The sequence below is a fragment of the Stegostoma tigrinum genome, chromosome 23 (genome assembly GCF_030684315.1).
Source record: "Stegostoma tigrinum isolate sSteTig4 chromosome 23, sSteTig4.hap1, whole genome shotgun sequence".
NCBI lineage: Eukaryota > Metazoa > Chordata > Chondrichthyes > Orectolobiformes > Stegostomatidae > Stegostoma > Stegostoma tigrinum.
In genome coordinates this window covers 51,222,819-51,245,968 of record NC_081376.1, presented here as the reverse complement: position 1 = coordinate 51,245,968, position 23,150 = coordinate 51,222,819, and the positions used below count along the sequence as shown (strand labels likewise).

The 23,150-nt window shown below is 38.5% G+C and overlaps 1 protein-coding gene across 1 annotated transcript in view; it reads right to left on the bottom strand.

Annotated features, from left to right (window-relative positions):
• Window positions 1-439: 439 nt before the first annotated feature.
• Window positions 440-23,150, bottom strand: part of LOC125462246 (eukaryotic peptide chain release factor GTP-binding subunit ERF3A) — a 46,002-nt gene continuing 23,291 nt past the window's right edge. The window contains exons 3-14 of the mRNA XM_048552048.2: window positions 22,795-23,028; window positions 22,559-22,592; window positions 21,412-21,489; window positions 19,832-20,012; window positions 18,944-19,098; window positions 13,617-13,757; window positions 11,642-11,735; window positions 10,457-10,537; window positions 8,812-8,985; window positions 7,289-7,378; window positions 5,385-5,553; window positions 440-3,633 (exon numbers count right to left, since the gene is read on the bottom strand). Coding sequence (XP_048408005.1) covers window positions 3,581-3,633; window positions 5,385-5,553; window positions 7,289-7,378; window positions 8,812-8,985; window positions 10,457-10,537; window positions 11,642-11,735; window positions 13,617-13,757; window positions 18,944-19,098; window positions 19,832-20,012; window positions 21,412-21,489; window positions 22,559-22,592; window positions 22,795-23,028 — 1,484 coding nt within the window. The 3' untranslated portion in view covers window positions 440-3,580. The remainder of the gene's footprint in view (window positions 3,634-5,384; window positions 5,554-7,288; window positions 7,379-8,811; window positions 8,986-10,456; window positions 10,538-11,641; window positions 11,736-13,616; window positions 13,758-18,943; window positions 19,099-19,831; window positions 20,013-21,411; window positions 21,490-22,558; window positions 22,593-22,794; window positions 23,029-23,150) is intronic.

Below are 23,150 nucleotides of genomic sequence, written 5' to 3'. Positions count from 1 at the left end.
AATTTCAAGCAATTTTATTGCGTCCATTTCTATCAAGGCTGAGATCAAGCTCAATAGAGAGCATACTACAGCCAGGATTTCCCTGGTCTATATGATATGGCTAGTCATTTGCTGGCTATATCTGTTCTACATTTGAAGCAGAGAGAAATTTTTATTTATTTCCCTCTTTGGTCTTATCCTGTGACTATAAATAAATGATTTCATGTGAATATCTTCAACAAAACTTTATTGCAATTTAAACACTATCCCACATACAGTTTCACGACACAACTGCATCTTGGCAATCAAGGTTAGCTCAGCCAATTGGGTTTGATAAATGTGCACACACGTGAAGAGCCAGCACTTAGAAAACAAATGAATGACTTTTCTATAGTCAATTCTGGTTAAATAACCCATTTGCCACAAGACTATTCCCTAGGAATTCACGGAGAAGGTAATGTTCCATTGCACACAATTTATTTGTAATGAAATTGTCCATAATACAACCATCTTATGATCACTTTTACCCTTCTGTAGTTTCGTTAATGAAATGAATCATAACATACAATGAATAAGTGCAATTTGCACCTTAAGCAAAGTACAGTGTGGACAAAAAAATCATTTACAGCAACTTACAGCTGAAGTTCAGTTTAACAGAAAAATTCAGCAAGTTGATACAACTTTCTGTTTTTAGCTTTCAACAGATATTGAATCCCATGCATCTTAGCAAACAATATCTTGCACTGCACTTCAAAAGGTAATATTTTAAATCGCCTGGTTATTTGTATAGCCTGGTCACTGTAAGATCATAAGCACCTTTTAAGAAAGGAGCGCCTTGTATGTACATTATATAAAGGTAATGATTAATTTTAGGCATTTGGATGTGATGGTGCTAATCCTCCATTTACTTAGCTAAAACAAACTCATTACTGCACATACCTTAAACAATGCATTGATCAATATAGACTTCAATACCCAATTAGGATAGAAAATTGTACTTTTAAAGCAGAATTATTGCAAACACACCAAATCAAATTACCAAAGGTATTTGCCACTAACACTCTATAATTCTTTTGCAATGTATGCTATACAAATGGATATCCTTTCATAGCCTGGAGAAAGTATCCAGTATGAAACCTTTTCAGCATACCATTGTATTTTTAGGCAAGGATAGTAATACAGCAAGCCTCTTCAGTGGAAATTTCTCACTGTCCTCTCTGCTCATCTTAGTTAATAACGTAATTACATGAATGCATTTACATGATGAAAAGACAAAACCAAACATGTACTCTAGATCTTCAGTTGGAAACAATATGCCAATGGAAAGGAAATCAAATTTTATTTTGAGAGGTTAAGAATGCATACAAGAAACTTGTATACTATACAATACCGTGGTCATATTTAACAGTTGTGCTGTCTTACACCAGGCTTGTGCAGTGCTAATGATACTTCATTATATAAAACAGACAACTTCAAGTGGGATTACCAAGACAAAGCCAACATTTGCCCATTTAAAAGGGCATTCATACAGCAGCAATTAGCATTTTCTTTAGATGCTTACTGACTTAACCAATTTTAAAAAGCACTGCAATAGCAGAAACCTGGGAAATATTGCCATTAATATACCAAAGCACCAACTTTTCCTCAAAAGCAGCAAATTCCTGGATTATTTTGTTTTGAAAGTAAGATAACAAAACAATGGTGCTCTCATTTCCTTGCACTATTGGAACTAAACTTGATCGAAGCAAAACAAAACGGAGAAAACAGATGGCTGCCCAGTTGACTCCTAAAATAGGTGAAATATGACTCGGTTTCACGGCATTGGATCAATCGATTTCACAGGCAGTACAGTTTGCACTAGTAACAGCCCAGTATATCAATGGGATTTGCTCCAATTTAGTGTTCGGGTATATTTTTTGTCCAAAGTCTGAATGTAACGTGTTGCTTGACAACAAAATAAGACGTAATTGCAATTTTTCAAGATTGACTCATTCATACCATTGTTCACTGTCTATTTAGGGCTAACCCATCAATCTTCCATAGATCCCTTTCAATAACTGGAATAGTAACTTTGCTTGGTGAGGGAGCTTTTTTATGTTTAAAAGTTCCCATCATGACCCTTTAGCAGTAACAAATTTACCACTGTAATTAAATAACTGCTGTCTCAAATACAAGAATTTTAAATATGTACAAGAACTATATTTTCTCCTTTTGTATACCAACCACACTGGTTCTATTCAGCTGATTTTTTTAAATCTTCATTACTCATCTAAGAAATATCCATTCCCCTTATAAAATCAATTTACTGAAAAATTAACAGTTTCATATCAAGTAGCAAGTGTTAAAATCCCCCCCAAAAAGTGACAAAATTGAAATGTGCACCTACATTTCAACTGGTCTATGTAATATGCTCAGAAGCAAGAAAATAATAATTCATATTCCCATCTATTATGTGAATTAGCATTTCACTTCAAAAGAATCAGAGAAACCCATGTTAGTAACAAAACTGAATCTGCTGCAAAATCTCAGCAGGTCTGGCACCATTCATGGAGAGAGATCAGTTTTGAAGAAAGGACACAAGACTTGAAATGTTAACTCTGATTTCTCTCCACAGATGGTATGAGACCTCCTGAGACTTTCCAGCAGTTTCAATTTTTGTTTCTCATTTCCAGCACTCGCAGTCCTTTTGGTTCTTTACCCATGTTAATATACTGCTGGTTCAATGTGGATTGCAAGACCGAAGCTCACGTAGCATTCATTAGTTTCTTTTCTCCCGAGGTTCGTCCCAAACGATTCACATTTATTTACTTGAGGTTATGTACCTTTCTTGAAAAAAATGATTCTTTTGGAGGTGGCACTAATGGAAGGGAAGCAGTAGCTTGAAACATGCACTGCACCTTTATCAGTACTGAAATAACGAAAGTTGTTTTCCAGCAAACAAAACTACATTAGAATGCAACATGCTTTTGTGCAAAGTTGGAAAAAACCCACAGAAACCATACCGTGTGGGTACATGGCAGATATTTATAAAACACATTTAGGACTGGAAGTGAAGATTAAAAATCTAAAATGTATTTTGCTGGGACATAAGTTATCAAGCTGAAGCAGGGCTCACTTCAAATAAAGCTTCCCAAAGTAACCCAAATGCCACAAACATTTCAATCAATTTTATTATCTCTACAGATGTCTCTTTAACACAAACATATGCTGATCTGAATAACCTGATCTAGCTGGAAAAAGCAGGTGAGCGAGAATGCGCACAAAAGAGAATGATGCCAGAATAAAATAAACTTTTTTGGTTTAATTTTATTTTTGCAGGCAATTCTGTCCACATCAGTTAGGTAGCTACTGCTGTATTTCTAAGGAAGCAGGTTTCAGAAGAAAAGGATGTAAAATGGTAGCTTAAACAATGGCATAGCAGAGCTCTCAATATGAGAAAGCTGACGTAAAATGTGGACACGTTTACAGCATTTCGCAGTTTATGGGAAGATAAAGATATTGATGGGCAGAGGAACAATGAAACCAAGAAAGGAAGGCGTGAAGTAGGCTGTTGCTGAGTCCTTTTTCATCACAGTATTGTGCAGCATTAGATAGTGGATGTTCAATCCTTCTCCGGGATCAGCTTAAGGACCTTCCCAATTGCAATAGTTTTACCTTTGAGAGGAAAAAAGTTAAATTTAGTGCTTTAGTAAAATTAATTTGCATCAGACAAAACTCTTGTAATAAACTTGCTGAAGTATCATTAACTCCAGCTTCTCAATTCCAAACCTGCCGATCATTTGAAGCCTATTTATCATCAAACTGACAAAGTTACAGCATTTCGGCCATAAAGTCTTAGCTTCCAGCCTGAACACCAATTAACACCAGCAATTTTTGGTTATTCCAACCTTGCAGAGAATGAGAAATGAGAACTGTTGCTTGAAATCAGTAAATCATGCTCACTGATCAACGGTCACAGAATCACAGCCGTATTACAGTGCAGGAAGCTGCCATATTCAGCCCATCGTGCCTGCAGAGGTACTGTCAAGAGTCAGTAACTCCACCATGTCTTGGCTCATTAGTAATGAGCAAGAGAAGAAATTAGCATTGGTGCGGCCAACAACACCATTGGCATTGGCCGGTTAATGCAGATGGTTAAAGCACGGTGCTAATAATGCCAAGGTCATGGGTTTACTCCCCACAGTGACCAAGTCTGCAGGTTTCCAGCTTTGAACTTAAAATTGTGCGCACTTGGCTCTTGGGATGGCATGGTGACTCAGTGGTTAGCACTGCTGCTTCAGTGCCAGGGGCCTGGCTTCGCATCCAGCCTCAGGCAACTGTGTGGAGTTTGGACATTCTACCTGTGTTTTTGTGGGTTTCCTCCAAGTACTCTGTTTACTCCCACAGTCCAAAAGATGTGCAGGTTAGGTGGAGTGGCCATGCTAAATTGCCTATAGTGTCTAGGGATGTTAGGTTATGTGGATTAGCCATGGGAACAGCTGGGATAGGGTCGGAAAGCATGTCTGGCTGGTACACTCTTCAGAGTCAGTGTGGACTTGTTATTATGTATGATTGTATGGACAGCCTCCAAATTAAGTTTAAGTCTGCTAACCTCAGTGGCAATGATTTGTACAAAAGTGAATCATAATGACCACTGGGCACAATAGCTCCAAATCTTAATAGGGTTGTGCTTAGTACCAGGAACAAAGTTTCAAATGAAGCAAAACAAAAAAAAAGGGGACACGTTTGTGTGTATAGCTAAAATTCATTCAGGAGAAAATTGTGTTGTGCTACACAGGGTATGTGGATTTTATGTAACTTGGTAAGGGAAGCCTCATACACAAAAAAAGCATGAGAACTATTGGGTTCAGGCATGCCATCAACTCAATGAATTGTGGTGAAAATAATATCTAGGTCCTAAATTTGATAACCCTATTCCTCAATTCTTGACAGGAATTTTGTAAGAATGCCAAGGGAACAGTGTACACGTCTATTCATAATTATCAAATAGAGATATATACTAAGGTTCCCTTTAAGGTTCCTTTATCATAGGTAATTTTAAAATGCAAGACTTTGGAAAAGGTCAAAAAATCCCATTTATCTCAAAACAAACTTGGCAATTCAGTTTAAGTGGCTCAAAACTTTTATTTTTTTCTACAAAACATGCAAAGCACAATAATAAAAGATCATACAGGGCGTATTTCAAGGACGATTTGCACTGTCCTAATTTTTGTTCAATGTCTAAATGTGAATCAAGTTTTTCTGGTAGCTTTGTGGTCAAGTTACTCTATTAGCAAATATTAGAACCAATTATAATTTAAGCATGTAAAAAGTTACACAATTTGAAAAATTCAACTCATGCATTAATGAAACAGATCCCTTTTAGGTCACTAAAGTGTGGATTTGTGCAAAAATCTGTGGCTTACCTTCATCTCTCAAGGTAAAGCGCCCCATTTGAGGGAAATCTTTGAAGGTCTCAAGGCAGATAGTTCCAGCTGTCCTTAGACGTGCAATGCAAACCTGATCCTGTTTAACAAAACGAGGCCGCGTCTTGCTCTTTTCTCCAGACTTCTTATCCACCAGGCAGATTAAGGCCTGAAAATAGAATTGTCACCCAGAATCATTTAACTTCAAGATTACATTGAAAATTGCATGAGTACTGTCAAGAGTCAAGTCAGATCACATTATGCTCTCGGACTAGAGAAGCTAAAATATCTATTAAATTTTTCAGTAAAATATTCTGGGCATGTTGATTTAAACATTGTACATGGAAGATAATGCAAGTCAGAATTCAGCAGAAAGCATAAGAGATACCTCAATTCTTGAACGAGAATATTATGAGACCACTTTTCTAAATTTTACACAAGAAACAATTCTCCAACCCCAGCTCCTCCCCACCTCTATTTCACACCCAAACTATTTAAATCATGAAGTAGAAAAATAACGAATCCATATAGCAAAGCAGTTATAATTTTTTTTAATAGAAAGAGCACTAACAATGTTGTCCACCTCACCATTTGCAGAAATCTGCAAACCTCTCTGTATTGGGTTCCTTCATGTTAAACTGACAAAGAGAAATTCTTGCCAAAATACGATGGAAAGCAGTAATAAGGCAGGGTTATGCCCAAGTTTTTGCTCGAACTCATACCAATCTCAAATCAGCAAGTTGATTTCCGTGACTCGTAGACATTTGCGTTGCATGCGTACTTAAGGCTGACATTAACTAGCTTATTGAGTGTTTTAAGGGCATACTCCCAGATTAGGTCTCTATTAGCACTATGTTTTAGTATCCATGTACAAAATACAGCACTGAGCTTAATTTTCCACAAATAAAGCAGTAATGAGAATGTCAGATCCTCAATTTCACCATCTTAGCATTTTTTGCGATTGCAAATATTCTGCTGTACCCAAGTTCCTAGTCTGACCTGATTATTGATGGGTTTCTAGGTATAGGATCGAAAAGCACAGACAGTGGGTACGAGACACAAAGAAACAAAATCAGATACCAACTGGAAAGATCAGAAGGATTTAACATCCCTTGTTCTTTTCAGACATTCCCAAGGTAAAACTCATCTTTTTTTGACAGACAACACAAGTAACAAGGTTATTAAAAACATAGTTAAGTGACTAGACAGACATCCAATGAAAACTGTTGGTTTGAATGGTTCTGCAATCTGGCTATTAGATTTGGACATGTTAACCATGTAGTAAATATGCCGTGTGATTAAATAATCAGAATTCTTACAAGCTGCTTCACTTTTAAATTAAGTAATCCAACAGTTCATTTCTGTGGAGGAGACACCCAGTAGTTTCAGGCACTGTCCGACATATGTTGATGGCCAATAAGCTGTATATCAAATCACCAAATCATTTTTAGCTTAAACCTTTACAAAACCATCAACTATACAGATTTTTTTAAAAGCAAAATTCAACAAAATGAGGACAGCACATTGGCTCAGTGGTTAGCATTTCTGCCTCTCAGCACCAAGAACCCAGGTTCAAATACTGCCTCAGGCAACAGTCCACTTGGAGTTTGCACATTCTCGACTTGTCTGCATGGATTTCCTCCAGGTGCTCCGGTTTCCTCCCAAAGACATGCAGGCTAGGTGGACTGACCATATTAAATTGCCCATAGTGCCCGGGGTATGCGTAGGCTAGGTGGATTAGCCATGGGAAATGTGGGGTTACGGGACAGGATAGGGGGTGGGTCTGGTTGGGATACTCTTCAGAGGGTTGGCGTGGACGTGAAGTGCCGAATAACCTGCTTCCACACTGTACAGATGCTATTCTATTCTAAAACAGATAACTGCTTCAACTTCTCTCGACTTACCGCAATCTGCACCTCTTCAATGCAAGTATGAATGTGCAGCACTGCATTGTAACCAGGGCAGATGATGGATTTATGCTCAATTATAACTATCTGCAATAAAATAAAAAATTAGTTCAACACTAATTTTGGCAGTTTGTAAAGAAAATGCATGCATTCCAAAATATGCCAGCTGTCAAAATCATACCTCAAGTCAATTTTCAGTAACTTACTAAAGACAATCAAAACCAAACTAGTGAGCTAGACACAGCAAGACTATTTTTCAAACTCATGCACAACGTGGGTGACATTTGAAAAGATGACATTTATAGTCATTCCTTGGGTTGCCTTGCAGCAAACCTTTTCGCAGCAATGTGAAGGAACAAATTCCTGTAGACTGTAACCACAGTATGCAGTAGTAGAGGGAACAGACATTCTTGGTCAGGGATCAATTAAGCAAATTGTTTGACCTGAATGCTGATCATCCAAACGTCAAAACTTCCAGTCGTATTCCTGACTTCTGACTTGTAGAGTGCCATTACCATGTAATGTTGTGCATTGTTCAAACAGAAATAATTCAATAAAAAAACAAAGAACTGTGGATGCTGTAAAATCAGAAACAAACTTGCTGGGAAAAATTCAGCAGATCTGGCAGCATCTGTGAAGGAAAAAACAGAGTTCACCGTTTCACATCCATGTAGACAACATCCACTGCCCTACTCTCAATCAATCATCTTTGTCGCTTCCTCAAAAAAAAACTCAATCAAGTTAGTGATACACAACTTGCCCTTCATAAAACCACGTAGCTTCTTGCTAATATGTACGCTTATTTCCAAGTGGGAGTAAATCCTGTCTTGAAGAATCCTCTCCAATAATTTCCCTACCACTGACACAAAGCTCACTGGCCTGTAATTAGCCAGATTCTCCTTGCAACCTTTCTTAAACAAAGGAAAAAGGGTGGCTATTCTCCAATCCTCTGGGACTTCCCCTGTAGCCAGTGAGGATATAAAGATTTCCCTCAAGGCCCCAAGCAATTTTCTCCCCTTGCCTCTCAGTGTGCTGGGGTATAACCCATTAGGCCCTGGGGACTTGTCTACCTTAAATGTTTTTCAAGACCGCCAATACCATCTCCCTTTTAATCTCAACATGACACGAACCATCTACGCAGCATTCCCCAGACTCATCATCCACCAAGTCCTTCTCTATGGTGAATACTGATGCAAAATACTCATTTAACACTTCATCCATTTCCTCTGGCTTCACACAAATTCCCTTCCCTGTCCTTGAGTGGAACAACCCTCTGCCTGGCTACCCTCTTGCTCTTTATGTATAAAAAGACATGGGATTTTCCTTAATCCCGTTGGCCGATGACTTTTCACGACCCCTTTTAGCTCTCCTGACTCCTTGCTTAAGTTTCTTTCGACTTTATATATATTGTATATTAGAGATTAGAGTATTTTTCAGGAAATTTCCCCCAGATCATGAAATTCCATTTTAACTGGTTGGTTGGACTGTTGCTGTATTTTAACCCAAAAACAGAAGTTTACCTGAGCGTCAAAAGTTCGTCCTGAGTGACAAAGGCTGCCATGATCACACAGAATAAATCCTGGCAATATCTCCTCCTCTTCAATACCTTTCAGTCGTATCTTTAGATTTTCACCTGGGTCTGCAGTCTCAGTTTCTACATCATCAGACAGGAGACCCAGAACTTCAACATTGTGCTGCAAACAGAATATCAACATTATCAGATCATATTTAATATTCTCCCCCAACCATTTCAATTTAATCCAAAAGCAACACTGCAAACTGTACTAGTTTGAGTCAATTTAGCTAGTCTTCCATAAAAACCAACTGGGAAAGAAATTAAAGTGACCAGTCAGTTGTATAACAAAAGCTGTAATGATCACAAATAAAGGCAAGTTAACAACCAATTAGGTACAATATAAGAAATTATATTTCATATTCGTTTCACTGGTGATATCATTTTTTCCTAAATTCACTCACAGGATGCAGGCATCACTGGCTAGGCCAGCATTTAGTGCCCATCCCAAATTGCCAAGAGGGGTGAGAGTCAACCACAATACTGTGGGTCTGAAGTCACTGGTAGGCCAGACAAGGTATGGATGACAGATTTCCTTGCCTAAAGGACAGTGAACCAGAATATTTTTTCCCTATAATCGCCAACTGTTTCATGGTTGTCATTAGACCTTTAATTCCAGATTCTTCATTGAACTCACATTCCATTTGCCATGGCAGAATCTGAACCTGGGTCTTCAGAATATTGGCTGGGTTTCTGGATTAATTGCCTAGACCATTGCTGGTGATGCTAACATTTATACCTTTTCCTAGTTACATTGGAACTGAGTGAATTGCTGGCCAATTTCAGAGGGCAGTTGAGAGTCAACTACATTGCAGTGGGTCGGGAGTCACTTGTAGGCCAGACCAGATAAGGATCGGAGCTTCCTTCGCAGCAGGACGTTGGCGAAGCCAAATATCTTTTTGCATCAATTGATTGCATGTCATGGTCACTCTTACTGAAACTATCTTTCATTAATTAAAATTTGAATTCCACCAGTTGCTGAGCAAAGATTCAAACTTGTGTCCCTAAACATTAGCACAGACCATTGACATGACCATTATGCTCCTATCTTTGTGAAAATTGAACATCTGGGAGGACTGACCACCTTTTCCACTACTGAAGATACAAAAATATTAAGACGTAACATTGAGCAGACTAGCAAGCTTTCCCACTTAATCCTTCATCTTGGTGTTTGACGAACCATCCTCAAGGTGCACAGAATCACAACTTATCTTTCTTTCTGATCATGAACAAAAAAAAACTACAGATCAGAATCTGGATTAAGATTTCAAAATTGCCTTGAAATATTGGCTATTGTTCAAACAAATACTGTACAAGGACTGCAGAAAACCTAAGCAGGTCACCATCTTCTTGGACAAACTAGGGCCAACGTTCAGGTTTGCATCAAACACCCAGCTTTAACAAAGAGCGATTTTCTGGCTGAAAAAACCATGGTCGTCTGAAAAATAATTTCGCTGCAAAATATACCATGGTACCTGGGAGACCGACACACTTGCAGCTAGATTGGATGAGATATCCAACTGCAAACTGAATTACTAAATACTTAAATGTCATATTTCAGACATACATGTGATAATTGCAAGTTAACTTACTTTATTTGGCATCATGACAAGTTGGTGTCCTTTCCCAATTAATCCAGATTCCAGTTTGCCTAGAACCACAGTACCCATATCCTACAAAAGAAATTTAAAAATGAGTTATTCAGCCACTATGAACCATTTAAAACACCAATTATCACATTTCTGTTGTCCATGCTAAGCACAACTTAAGCTACCTTCTATTCAACAACCCACACTTAATGAGGTACTTTGTGACCAAGTTTCTTTAGGAAAGTTGACTCATCTATAATTGAAACCGTTGGAATATTTCAGAACTGGAAACTGAGCTAAACAGTAAATTTTTTTCAATACTTTAATGTACTTTCTACTACAGCTATGAGCTTCTAAAACAAGATGATACGAGTTAGCTTTAACTTCTTCTGAATCACCATTCTATTTCCTGGCTAAAAAAGATCAGATACTGCCACGATCAGCACTGGCAAGATCATTAAGTTTCAGTGCTAAATATATAATTGCAGTATGAAAACTCCAAGTCCATATTAAATCCCAACAATAACTGCTCATGTTTGAAGTAGTGTGATGTGTCGCTAAGCACTTCAAAGTATTATTTTAAATGAAGTGTAACACTCAGCCACTCAAGAGCTACCAGGTCAGATTGTCAACAGCCTGCCCAAAGGTTTGAAGGAACTGAACTGGCCGGGTTTGTGTAGCATTAGACCGTTTCCAGTGCATGATTGACAGATGTGGCAATCCTGAAAAAAATAAGATTATCTATCTTAATTGAAAGATTTTAATACTGGTTTGAATTGTACTCTGAATTGCAACTCTGATGATCATGCAGATTATTGAGGTCAATTATATTTATCACACTGAGGTGGTCAACTTAAAAGTCCGAGGACAGAAACCAATCATCACTTCAGTGTAAGGAGGGAATGTGTGCAGTTTCATGCCTGTATGTTTGCAGATGATACAAATCATGCAACTTATGACTTCATAATTTTAAATTCAGCCAGGTATTCATAGGACTGGATTTTCTGGAATTTGTGTCAGTGGAACAAAAGTCTTTTGAATAGATAAAGCTGAATAGCTTGGGAATTAAGACTGACGCAGCTTCAAATACAACAGATTAGTTGTTATCTTCTCAAATAATAAAAAACACACAAAAGGTGTGCCAAGTACTTAAAGTGAATAAAGTCAATGACAAATACACAAGCTTACCTTGTATTTATCTACAATGGGTACCCGCACAGGTCCAGTAGATGCCCTGTAGAAGTGCGGTAAATTGTCCAGATAGGGAATAAATGGTAATCCACTGGAAGAAAAATCACAATACAGCAGCCAAATTTTAAGATGGATTTTTTTTCTATAAAAATCTAGCTCTAAATTTCAAATTAATCAGTTACCAATCGAGTGTGAAATGAATGGGCAAGCAGTCACAAAATAAGCACATCAATAATGAATTCTTCAAAACAAATGCAACCAGACTCCACTGATTACCTGACAATTTGTCTGGGGACATAAACAAATCAAAACAAATTTAACTTGCGTCTTGAAAGTACGTTTCCTATAATTTTATTGACTTCAATATAATTTTATTGCACACTTATACACATGTACACTAAAAGATAATGAATTAAGTCTAGTTCAATAACTGCAGATCTGCTATACAGAATACACTAAATAAAATGTAAATATTTGGACTTTCACTATTTAAAATTCTATTTTAGATATTCAAGCAAATTTGGTACAGGTTCTCTATTCAAGGAATTTGGGCTTTTCGAGATGTGCAAACTTTTACTGCTACTGAATCAGTGGGGAAGGAAATAAATGTTTATGGATGTGGTGCCAACTCATATGGCCCAGGATAGCATTTGTTTGTGTTGTTGGAGCTGAATAACTTATGTCGCTAATGTACCAGGGGAAGAAATGGCCTAGTGACATTATCACTAGACTATTAAACCCAGAAGCTCAGCTAATGTACAAATCATGCTATAGAGATGGTGGAACTCTGGAATTAAGGGTCTAAGGATGGCCAAAAAGCCATTGGTGATTGTAAGAAAAACCCATTTGGTTTGCTAGTGTCCTTTAGGGAAGGAAATCATTACCAGATTTGGCAGATCCACAGCAGCGTGGTTGACTCTTAACTGCCCTCGGGGCAATTAGGGATCAATAATAAATGCTAGCCTAGCCAGAGATGCCCACAATCCTTGCGTAAATATAAAAAATACTCCAGTCACAAGATCACCATACCCCCTTATGTCATGAATAATACCAACATTTCTCACTTCTTCCATCAAGCTAAAAACAAACTTGCTCCCACTGCAGCATGGATCAGTCATAACAAAAGGAAACACTAGCTTCTTAGTACAGGAGTTTAACCATTTTAAATCATGCTGCTTCAAAATATTACACTTAGAGATATTTAAACATGAAACCAAACGTACTGCAAAACCAAGGTGTGGTGAGGGGAGGGCGGAAGTCTGTTATTCCTTTTCCTGTAACTACCAATCATTGAAATACTTGTTTCTTATGCCCATCCTTATTTACATCTCAACAAATGGTGCCACCTATGTGAGGAACCAAGGAAAACTCCTTATACTCTTGATTTTATTTAAGCCACAGTTCTTCAAGCTTTTTTTGGTAACAGCAGGAAATCTTTTCAGTCTTGACATTTTTCTTAGTACTTAGACATACTGGACCTGGAGAGGTCAATGGGATGGTGGACTTATGAGAACAGATAGATGTTCAGAATGATCACAAACAGACAAGCACCATAAAAAGACAGCCCAGAAACCTCTTTCTGGAAAATCAAACATTAAATAAAATATCACAACATAAAACCGCTTCCCCTTTTGCTCACTCGCCCTCCTCCCCACCCCACTCAACCCAAACAAGATCACCACATTCCTCCCAAGTGGATGATAATAACAGTTTAGCTAGTTTATATAGACATTTTAATGGCACAATACTGTTTAATCTAACCTAGGATATCTGCTCATGGGCTGCCCGACAGTTGTAATCAGGCATATAATATTTTTTAGTAATGACCATGTTAATTCCACTCAAGGTTTTATAAAAGAACCCTTAATAGTCAAATTGTACCACACATTTTAGCAGTACCAGCATCAAATTATGACATTTATCAATTGACTGTTAGCCCACTTGATTGTTTTTTTTTGATGATAATACTTACGTGTACCAAGAGCAGTTCTCAGCTCGCTCTTTTAAGTTTGCACCAGTTAGTCCAGAACAAGGCATAAAGTGAATATCCTTCTTAGGATTGAAACCAACTTTCTTCAAAAATGGCACAAGTTTTTCCTTGCATTCCTCATATCTGAGAAAAATATAAATATTTGGTATGATTAGATCTAATGCAGGACAAATGCAGTGAAGCAAAACACTGCACAAATTGAACCAAATAGATGTTTCCACGCTGGCGAGTGTTCATTTTCATTTCTAACAGGATTACATATTGCCTGGGCCAAAAACACTCAAATGACTGCCTCGGTTAAGACAACAATATTTGCTGTACACAATCTGATCTTTTCAAAACCTTACAACAAACATTTGATCGCAATACAGGTAATTCTAATTCAAATTACTTAAAGCAATGATGACTACATTGTAGTACTAATCAGAATAGCTATTAAAACTAAAGCTTCTTTATTTTTTCTTACTCCCCGATCAGAACCTATTATCATGTCAAATCCCATTTTATTCAGGGGTTCTAGGATATGTGAGAGATTATGCTGTGATTCTGTCACTGTGCTAATTGTTCAAGCCAACCAAATGTGCCAAACATTGTTTAGTTCCACTGATTCCTGAGTATCACAATGGACTTTGAGGCTTATCCATGCTGTTTTAACCACTTCATAAGGAATTTATAGGCATATACAATAGCACTGTAACTTTCATTTTTTAGAACATTCTTTCAGAGCATGTGGCCATGCTGTCCATGTCTAATTGCCCTCTAAGTACTAAAACAGTTGCACCACTTCAAATCAAGTTTAAAAAAAAACTTTTGCAGGTAGTTAGAGTTTTACCAGCAGTGCACACTTTTCCAAGCAATTTTAACTTGTTCCATAGGGATGCCATCAACAAAATTAAGGATTCATTCACCCGATGTACAAAACAAAAATCCACATCCTCTTCACTGCAAAGTTATAACGGAGCACATAAAAAGATTTTGAATGGTACAGCATTACCTCATCACACAACTTCTACCTTAGACAGCAGCTTTAACAAGGTGCAACATGTCAAATTACTTCACAAATACCAATCTGAATTTGACAGGGCCACAAATATATTCAGGTGGATGATTGACAGCTTGGTCAGCAGTAAGATTTAAGTGCCAAAAAGCAAAGCTGGACAGAGGGGCTTGGGGTAAAGATCAGGCTGCTCAATGGGTCAAAATGCAATGAGTATAAATTGAGTTACAAAGCTCAGATGATTAGAGATAGAAGTCATGGAGGGATAGGAAAACCAGGATGAGAACTTTATAGTTGAGACGTTCTTAACAAGAAGGCAATATTGGTCAGTTAAGGGTGAATGAATGCAGATGCATGAAAGAATGATGGTCAGAGGTCTGAATGACCTCAACTTCACAGACAGTATAAATATCTCAATTTAAGCATGGATGAGTTTCAGCAGGAAAAGGGCAGAGGCTGGGGTAGGGTCAAATGATATTACAAAAGGCAAGAATGAGTGGTGCGTAGTGATGACATAGGTATTTGGTCAAAAGTTCATCTCAGGATCAAATAGGATACCCAAAAATGCCAACAGCCTCATTTCACCCAGACAGTAGAGAAATCCCGAAATGAGAAATAGGAGAGGGTGCAGCACTGGATCTCCTCTTAGGAAGCGAGGTTGGGCAAGTGACTGAAGTGTCAGTCGGACAGCACTTTGGATCCAGCGACCGTATCTCTCGGTTTTAACTGAGTTATGGAAAAGGATGGGACAGGTCCACAGGTTATGGTCTTGAACTGGAGCAGGGCCAATTTTAGGGCCATTAGACAGGATCTAGCAGACGTCAACTGGGTGAATCCGTTTGAAGGAAAAAGAAGCTACTGGCAAATGGGAGGCTTTTAAAAGTGTGGTATCAAGAGTCCAGACATAGTATGTCCCTGTTAGAGTGAATGGAAAAGTTGGCAGGTTTAGGGATCCCTGGCTGACGAGGGATATTGAGCCTCTGATCATGAAATGGGAGGCAGCTACATTGGGTTTAAGCTACTGGGCTCAAGACAATCCTGAGATGACTATACAAAGTACAGGAGCATGCTCAACGGAAATCAGACAAGCAAAAAGAGGCCGAGATGGATCTGGCAGGTAAGGTTAAAGCTAATCCCAAGAGGATCTATAGCTATATTAAGATCAAAGTGTGGCTCGGGAGAGAATAGGTCCCATTAAAGATCACATTCCGTCTATGTGTAGAGCCACAGGAAATTGGCGGGGGGGGGGGGGGGAGAGGAGAAAGAGAGCAGGGAAGATTTTTAATGAATATTTCTCCTCAGTGAGGACAGAATTATGGATGCTAAGGAAATATGGGAAACAGGTGGGGATGTTTTGGACCACACACATTACTAGAGGTGGTGTTTTCAGCCTTAAAGCACATTAGGTGGATAAATCCCCTGGGCCTAATCAAGTCCATCCTCAGACATTGTGGGAGGTTAGGCAAGAAACTGCAGAGGCCCTTGTAGAGATTTTTGCTTGATCTTTAGCCACTGGTAAAGTTCCCGAAGACTGGAGGATGGCTAATGCTGTTCCGTTATTTAAGAAAGGTAGCAAAGACAAGCTAGGGAACTACAGGCCGGCGAGCCTGACATCAGTGGTAGGCAAGTTATTGGACAGGAGATTGAGGCACAGGATCAACCAACATTTGGATAGTCAAGGTCTGATTAGGGATAGTCACCATGGATTTGTGCATGGGAAATCATGTCTGACAAATCTTTTAAAGTTTATTGAAGAGGTAACCAAGAAGTTAGATCAAGGTAGGGCAGTGAATGTTGTCTACTTGGACTTTAGTAAAGGCCTTTGACAAGGACTTGCAGGGCAGTCTTGTCACAAAGGTTAGGTCACGTGGGACTCAGAACTAGCTATGTCGATTCAAAACTGGCTCAAATGGTAGGAAGCAGAGAGTGATGGCTGAAGGTTGTTTCTTGGGCTGGAGGCCTGTGACTAGTGGTCTACCACAGGGTTCAGTGCTGGGACCCTTGTTATTTATTTACATAAATGATCTGGATGTGAATGTACAAGGCATGATTAGTAGGTTGCCGGATGATACAAAATTTAGGAGGTATAGTTGATAGTGAGGAAGATTATCAAAAATTACAAAGGGATCTTGATCAGATGGGGGAAGTGGGCTGAGGATTGGCAAATGCACTTCAATACAGATAAAGGTGGTGTTGCACTTTGGAAAGTCAAACCAAGGTAGGACTTACAGAGTAAATGGTAAGGTCCTGAGGAGTGTTGTGGAACAGAGGGACCTAGGAATAAAAGTACAGAGTTCGTTGGAAGTAGTGTCACAGGTAGACAGACTGGTGAATAGGGCATCAGTCAAGGCATTGAGTGTAAGAGTTGGGATGTTATGTTACAGTCGTCAGGGAGGTTGCACTTGGAATATTGTGTACAGTTTCAGTCCCCTGTTATGGAAAGACAGTTAAACTGGCAAGTGTGTAAACAACATTTACAAGGGTGCTGGCAAGACTAGTAAGCCCGAGTTATAGAGAGAGGTTCGCCAGGATAGGACTTCATTCCTTGGAACATTGGAGATTGAGGGATGACCTAATTGAGATGTATAAAATAATGCGGGGCATAGACAAGATCAATGCACATAGTCTTTTATCCAGGATTGGAAATTGAAACAAGAGGGCATAGGTTTAATGTAAGAGGGGAAAGATTTAAGATCCTTAGGGGCAACATTTTTATGCAGAGTGGTGCGTATATGGAATGGGCTGCCACAGAAAGTGGTGAGGCAGATACAATAGCAACATTGAAAAAAAATTTTCATAAGTATGTGGATGGGAAGAGTTTAGAGGGATGAGGACCAAATGTAGACAATTGGAACTAGATGAGTGGGCACCAGAGTCAGCATGGACCAGTTTTGGCCAAATGGCCTGTTTCCATGCTGTATGACAGGACACCAGAAATAACACGAAATAAGCCAAAGACCATTCTTTGGCTGCTCTGGAAAAATAAAAGGATGAGGGCAGTTCCAACTTGTCAGATGATGGGAGTGTGACATGATCAATCTCAAAAGCGGCAGGTCAAGCAAACAAAAGTTTAATATTTCATAGTAAACACATACCTGTTCCAGTAATTTTTAAAAATGAAGGGTTGCTTAGGGGCAGGGAGATGGCAGCACCATGCAATGAAGGCAGTTTCAGTGGATCAGGTGACAAAGGACTTGAAGTCAGACAACAGTTAATATTAGGTAGCCAGCAGTTCAGTCCTTATGGATTCTGTGCATCTCATGGACAGCATTAAGTCAGAGCACATAGGACAGAAACTACTTCAGACAAGGAAGAAGTTCATGACTTGATCATCAATACTTGGGCAATTCACTACTTTAAGGACACAAGAGGGATAGCAAGACCAGGCTCTGGAATTCATACTCAGTTTTAGGCACTGGAACTAATTTCAAAATTTCATTGGTCAACTACAGAATTGGACAGCAAATTACACCTGAAGTTAAATGCAAAAAAAATTAGGAAGAAATGTAAATGTTCGCATTCCTTCCCTTAGATTAGTTATCTATTACATCCTGACAACAAACATCATGCTCCCAAATGTCTGATTCATTTAACTACTGGAAAATACTCTAACTCTGGTAAACTTGCTCAATTATTATTTCTTCTTCCCCACCCCCCCAGTAGAGAGTCAGTCATTACTCAGAACAAAATGCACTCTACATTGCGCTGTTATGCCAACACGCTGTCACTTTAATAGAAATGTTCCAGCGTTAAAAGGTGAAGACTGCTAAAGAAACAATGTTACTCATATCTGGCACACAGAGCCAACAATAATTTCAAGGCCTGGAAAAGCACAGCAGATAAAAGAATTTGGTGAAGGTCCCCAACAATTCTGAAGCAAAACATGTCTCAGTTGAGTTAAAATTTACACTGACTGATGTATGAAACCTTTTCCTTTTATTTTGTCCATTTGCCATCATGCAGACTGAGTGAAACAAATTTGGAATTGTTTTTCACTTTTTTTTATTTCCTACTGCCGTGGTTGCCAATGTTGTCCAAACTCATTTTATCAAGGACCAGTACCAGAGAAGACTTTCATTCCATCAATGAGTCTAAGTAGGTAACAAAACTGAACAAATGCAAAGCAGATCTCAAATTGCTCTGCAATATGACAGCTACACCAGAAATAATTATAAGCATTCTTCAATATTCAGTACTAATCATGTGCTTTTGTTTCACCAAATTAATGCTAATACTGTCATGTCAAATTTTGCTCGCAATCTCCATTTTTAAAAATATCTAAAACATGCACAGTATAAATATAGAATCATACCTATCTTGGCTCCAGGCTACTGTTGGATCATCCATTTTGTTTATAAGAACTATCAGATGTTTCACACCTGCTGTTTTCGCTAACATAGCATGTTCTCGTGTTTGACCTCCTTTCTCAAAGCCAGTTTCAAATTCACCTTTCCTGGCTGAAATAACCTGAACAAGGAACATGTTAGGAAGTGGGAGATCATGGGGACTTTTCTGTTGGTAAAAATGGCCACATAATTACTGCACAAAAACCATAAATAGCAGGGGTACATTTGAATAGCAGAAAGAAATCCCCAAAGGCTGGGCTTATCTTCCCCTATAACCTCACTGCCAAGAAAGCGCGTGAATGACAAGGTACAGGAAGATAACAACTCAGATCTTGAACTGATTCAAAATTACAAGCTTAACTTGACCCGCAGTTCAAAATTTCCTTCACAAAATACATAAGTTACACTTAACTGAGAAACAGACTTAAGATATGTATCTAAACCAAACCAAAACTTTTGCCATAGCAATGCCATTGTTTAAAATCACGTACTATTTTTCCAGTGCTAAAAGCTACACTGGAATAAACATGAATTAATTGCCCATGTTTCATATTACATAGAAAATGATGGTTCTTCTTTCTCAAAGCAAAATAGCATGAATGCCGAAATAAGAATAGGAAATGTTGAAGGTACTCAAGTAGTCCAGCAGCATTTTAATGCTGACAGCTCCAACAGCAGGTCATCAGTCTAAAACATCAAATGTTTCCTCCCATATATCAGCAGTTAATTTCTAATCAGCATTTCCTGGCTTTATTTCACTACTGTCTCTTTTCTGATAATTTCACAAACAAATTAGTTTCTGAATCTGAAGATTAACCCCAGTACCCCAATAACCAGAAAAGTTGAGTTCTTACCAAGACAGCAAGGTCAGCTTGAGATGCCCCACCAATCATATTTGGTACAAAGCTTTTGTGACCTGGGGCATCTAAAATGGTGAAGTGCTTCTTCTGTGTTTCAAAATATGCACGGCCCACTTCTACTGTTTTGCCCTTGTCTCTCTCCTCCTGATTAGTGTCCAAGGCCCAGGAAAGATACCTAAAAATAAAGACTTTTGTCACATGCTGCAAACAGAGAAACAAAATTGCGGCCATTCAAATTAGTTTGTTGGATGAATAAGAGCATAAACAATTTGAAAATTCCATACGTTAAAGAAAGCCACTTCAATATAGTTCACCAACAGCACATTCTCAGCAGGTAACCAAAAAACCAGCAATTAAACAGGAGGTGAGGAGTTACTCAAATTGCAACATGCATTGCCCCCTTAGGCCAATAATTCAACTAAATTCAAAATCAGTTATTTACTCTCCCCACCAACTTCCTTTCCTTACCTTTCCTCTCCCTGAAGCTGACCACAGAAGTAGATTTGGCAGGAAAGGTCGTGTATGGCATGCTTGCCTTTACTGTTCAGGGAACAGAGTACAACAGCCAAAAGTGTCATATTTATATGACTTTGATTAGGCCATATTTAGGGTAAATTCTGGTCACTACTTTACAGCGAAGAGGTAGAGACTTCGGAGAGGGTGCAGAAGAGGTTTACCAGGATGCTGCCTGGATTAGCAGGTAGGAGCCATAACAGGAGGCTAGAAAAGCTCCAATGGAGGCTGAGGGGAGACTTGATAGAAGTCTCAAAATTATGAGATGCATAGATGGGGCTGACAGTCCATCTTTTTCTCAGAGTGAAATGCCTAATACTCAGGCACATGCATTTAAATTGAGGGTGCGAGTTCAAAGCAGATGTTCGGGGCAATTTGTTTTTAAAACAGTGGTAGGAGTCTGGAACTTGCTGCCGGGGTGGAGGAGGAGGCAGGGACAATAGGGTGTTTAAGGGACTTTTAGGTATGCACACGAATTTGTGGGGAATGGAGGGATAAGGACAGGCAGAATGAATTAAGTTGGCATCATGTTCTGCACAACATTGTGGGCTGAAGGACCCATTTCCTTGCTGTTCTGATCTACATTCTCTATGGTCTCTAACCTTAGTCTTCTGCCCCCTCTTCAGAGAACACCGATTCCTCAATGCCAGCTACCGTCTGCAAATTCAGCCAAGTTGCCATAACAATGCAAACTCAATGAAATATAGCAGCCAACTTGGTAAAAGGAAGATAGGAGGGCCTGCTCAATCACATTATCAGCACACTTCAAACAGGGATCGTTGGTGCATTACTTTAACCGATTTCCCTGCTGATTGAAGGTGCTTGAGAAAATTAGCCTGATTGCAACTTGATGTTCCAATCAGCTAAATTAACACATGCTACTTCTCCAATTCAAGGACCTCCTCATCTTTAAGACAGCCAACGGACGAACTTTCAACTATTGGGAAGTCCAGATATTTTAAACTTTTGTTTTACTTTTTAAAATTAAGAAAGAGGTTCCAAAAGTAAAAGCTTCATTTAGAAATTTTGATGATGATTTCAAAATATAAACATAATCTTACCATGTTTCTCTATTTTTTTCCTTGGCCTCCCTCTCATACTTCTCCAGTGTTCGTTTGTCAACCATACCTGTGAGGTACCTTGAAGAAATTAACAAACGATGAACAAATTGCCACTCATGTTTTGGTGAATACTTGGTTCAGATTAAACATTCTTTTAATTTCAACTTTGGTGCAGGTCATCTTGAAGGCTGAGCTAAACTTGTCCCATGAGCTATTACGGAGTATTTCATAAAATATATTGTACAGTATATATAAAAGAGGACATATAAATGCGCAAACATTTTAAAAGGTTCTTTGCATAAGACAGAAATTTGTTCTGACTGTGTACAAAATGTGGAATCTTTTTGCACACACATCAAATGGTCAAAAGATGGCTTATCAATTTGATTCCATTGTGGTTATCATTTAAAGAAACACGTTTTCTTTGAAACAGTAAGCTCAAAAACTTTTGCTGTGATAAACACCAGTCTGATTTAGTTGATCGTAACTCCTCAGATAGCTGAAGAGACAGATCTTAATTTTCAGGAGATTCATAAGATTTTTAAGAGTCTCAAACCCACAAATGAAGCAATGTTATCAAAATAATATTGCTGTACTTCTTGACCAAATCAAGACTATTTGCATTTTAAACTTTTCAGTTTGAAATACATGACAATGAAAATGAAAGATCAAACAGGACAATCGTATTCATACAGGAATCATTGCAATAAACAGAACTGAACCAAACTTCAGGTTGCAAAAAAAATTAAAAATCTCATGACCTCCAAGTGCTTCAAATCAGGTTAAACTACTTCTGGAACAGAATTAACATGATATAGGCTAAGTAACTAGCCACAATATGAAGTATTACAACAGTAATAAAACAGATTTAACCAAATCTCCCTTAAAACAGTATCAAATACAAGTGCAATAAAGAATCAGAGCCTCAACACGAATTATCAACTCAAATCTTGGCATGGGTCTCAAGTTCATACACTACTGACTGAAATGATAGGGGCAGGGCTTAAATGAAGCACTCTCATACAAATGTGAAAGAATGGCTCAGTATTGCAGCCTATTTAATTATCAAATAAATTGTTAACTTGGATTACAAGAATAATTTTCCCTCTATTCTTGATATGTAGAGGTAAAGAGAGTTGTAACTTACATTATCTGGCCACCAATAGTGGATTTTCCAGCATCTAAGGGGAAGAGAAAGAGTTACTGCTCAAAGACAATGCAAACAAGTATTAGCTTTTGTAAATTAGTTAATCACAAGAAGATTTCATTTAACAAAGTTCTGTTGCCAGAAATAAATGCAACATTTTAAGCGAGATCCACAGTTTATTACAAATGGGGTTTTAAATGAGGCTCACAGCCATAGCATTTTATCTGGTAACCTACCTACATGACCAATGAATACAACATTTACATGTTCCTTCCTTGGAGCACCTGGTTCTACCACCACTGCAACTGTGGGCATAGATATATCTTCATCCTCTTCCATTCCGACTGGAGTTGCCAAAGGCGGACCCCCATCACCAGCAGGACCACCTCCTGGCTCTGCTTCACTTGGCTCTGCTTTTTGTTCCCATGATTCTTCAGATCCAGCTTCTGTATCACCATTTTCTACTGGTGCTGTAAAATATGTACAGTTAGGTTCTCAGCAGTTGGCTATTTAAGCAACCAGTTAAAATTTAGCTATTGCTCAGACTCTGAACCATCAGTTGAAGAAAAGCCAAATCCAAAAGAATCCAATG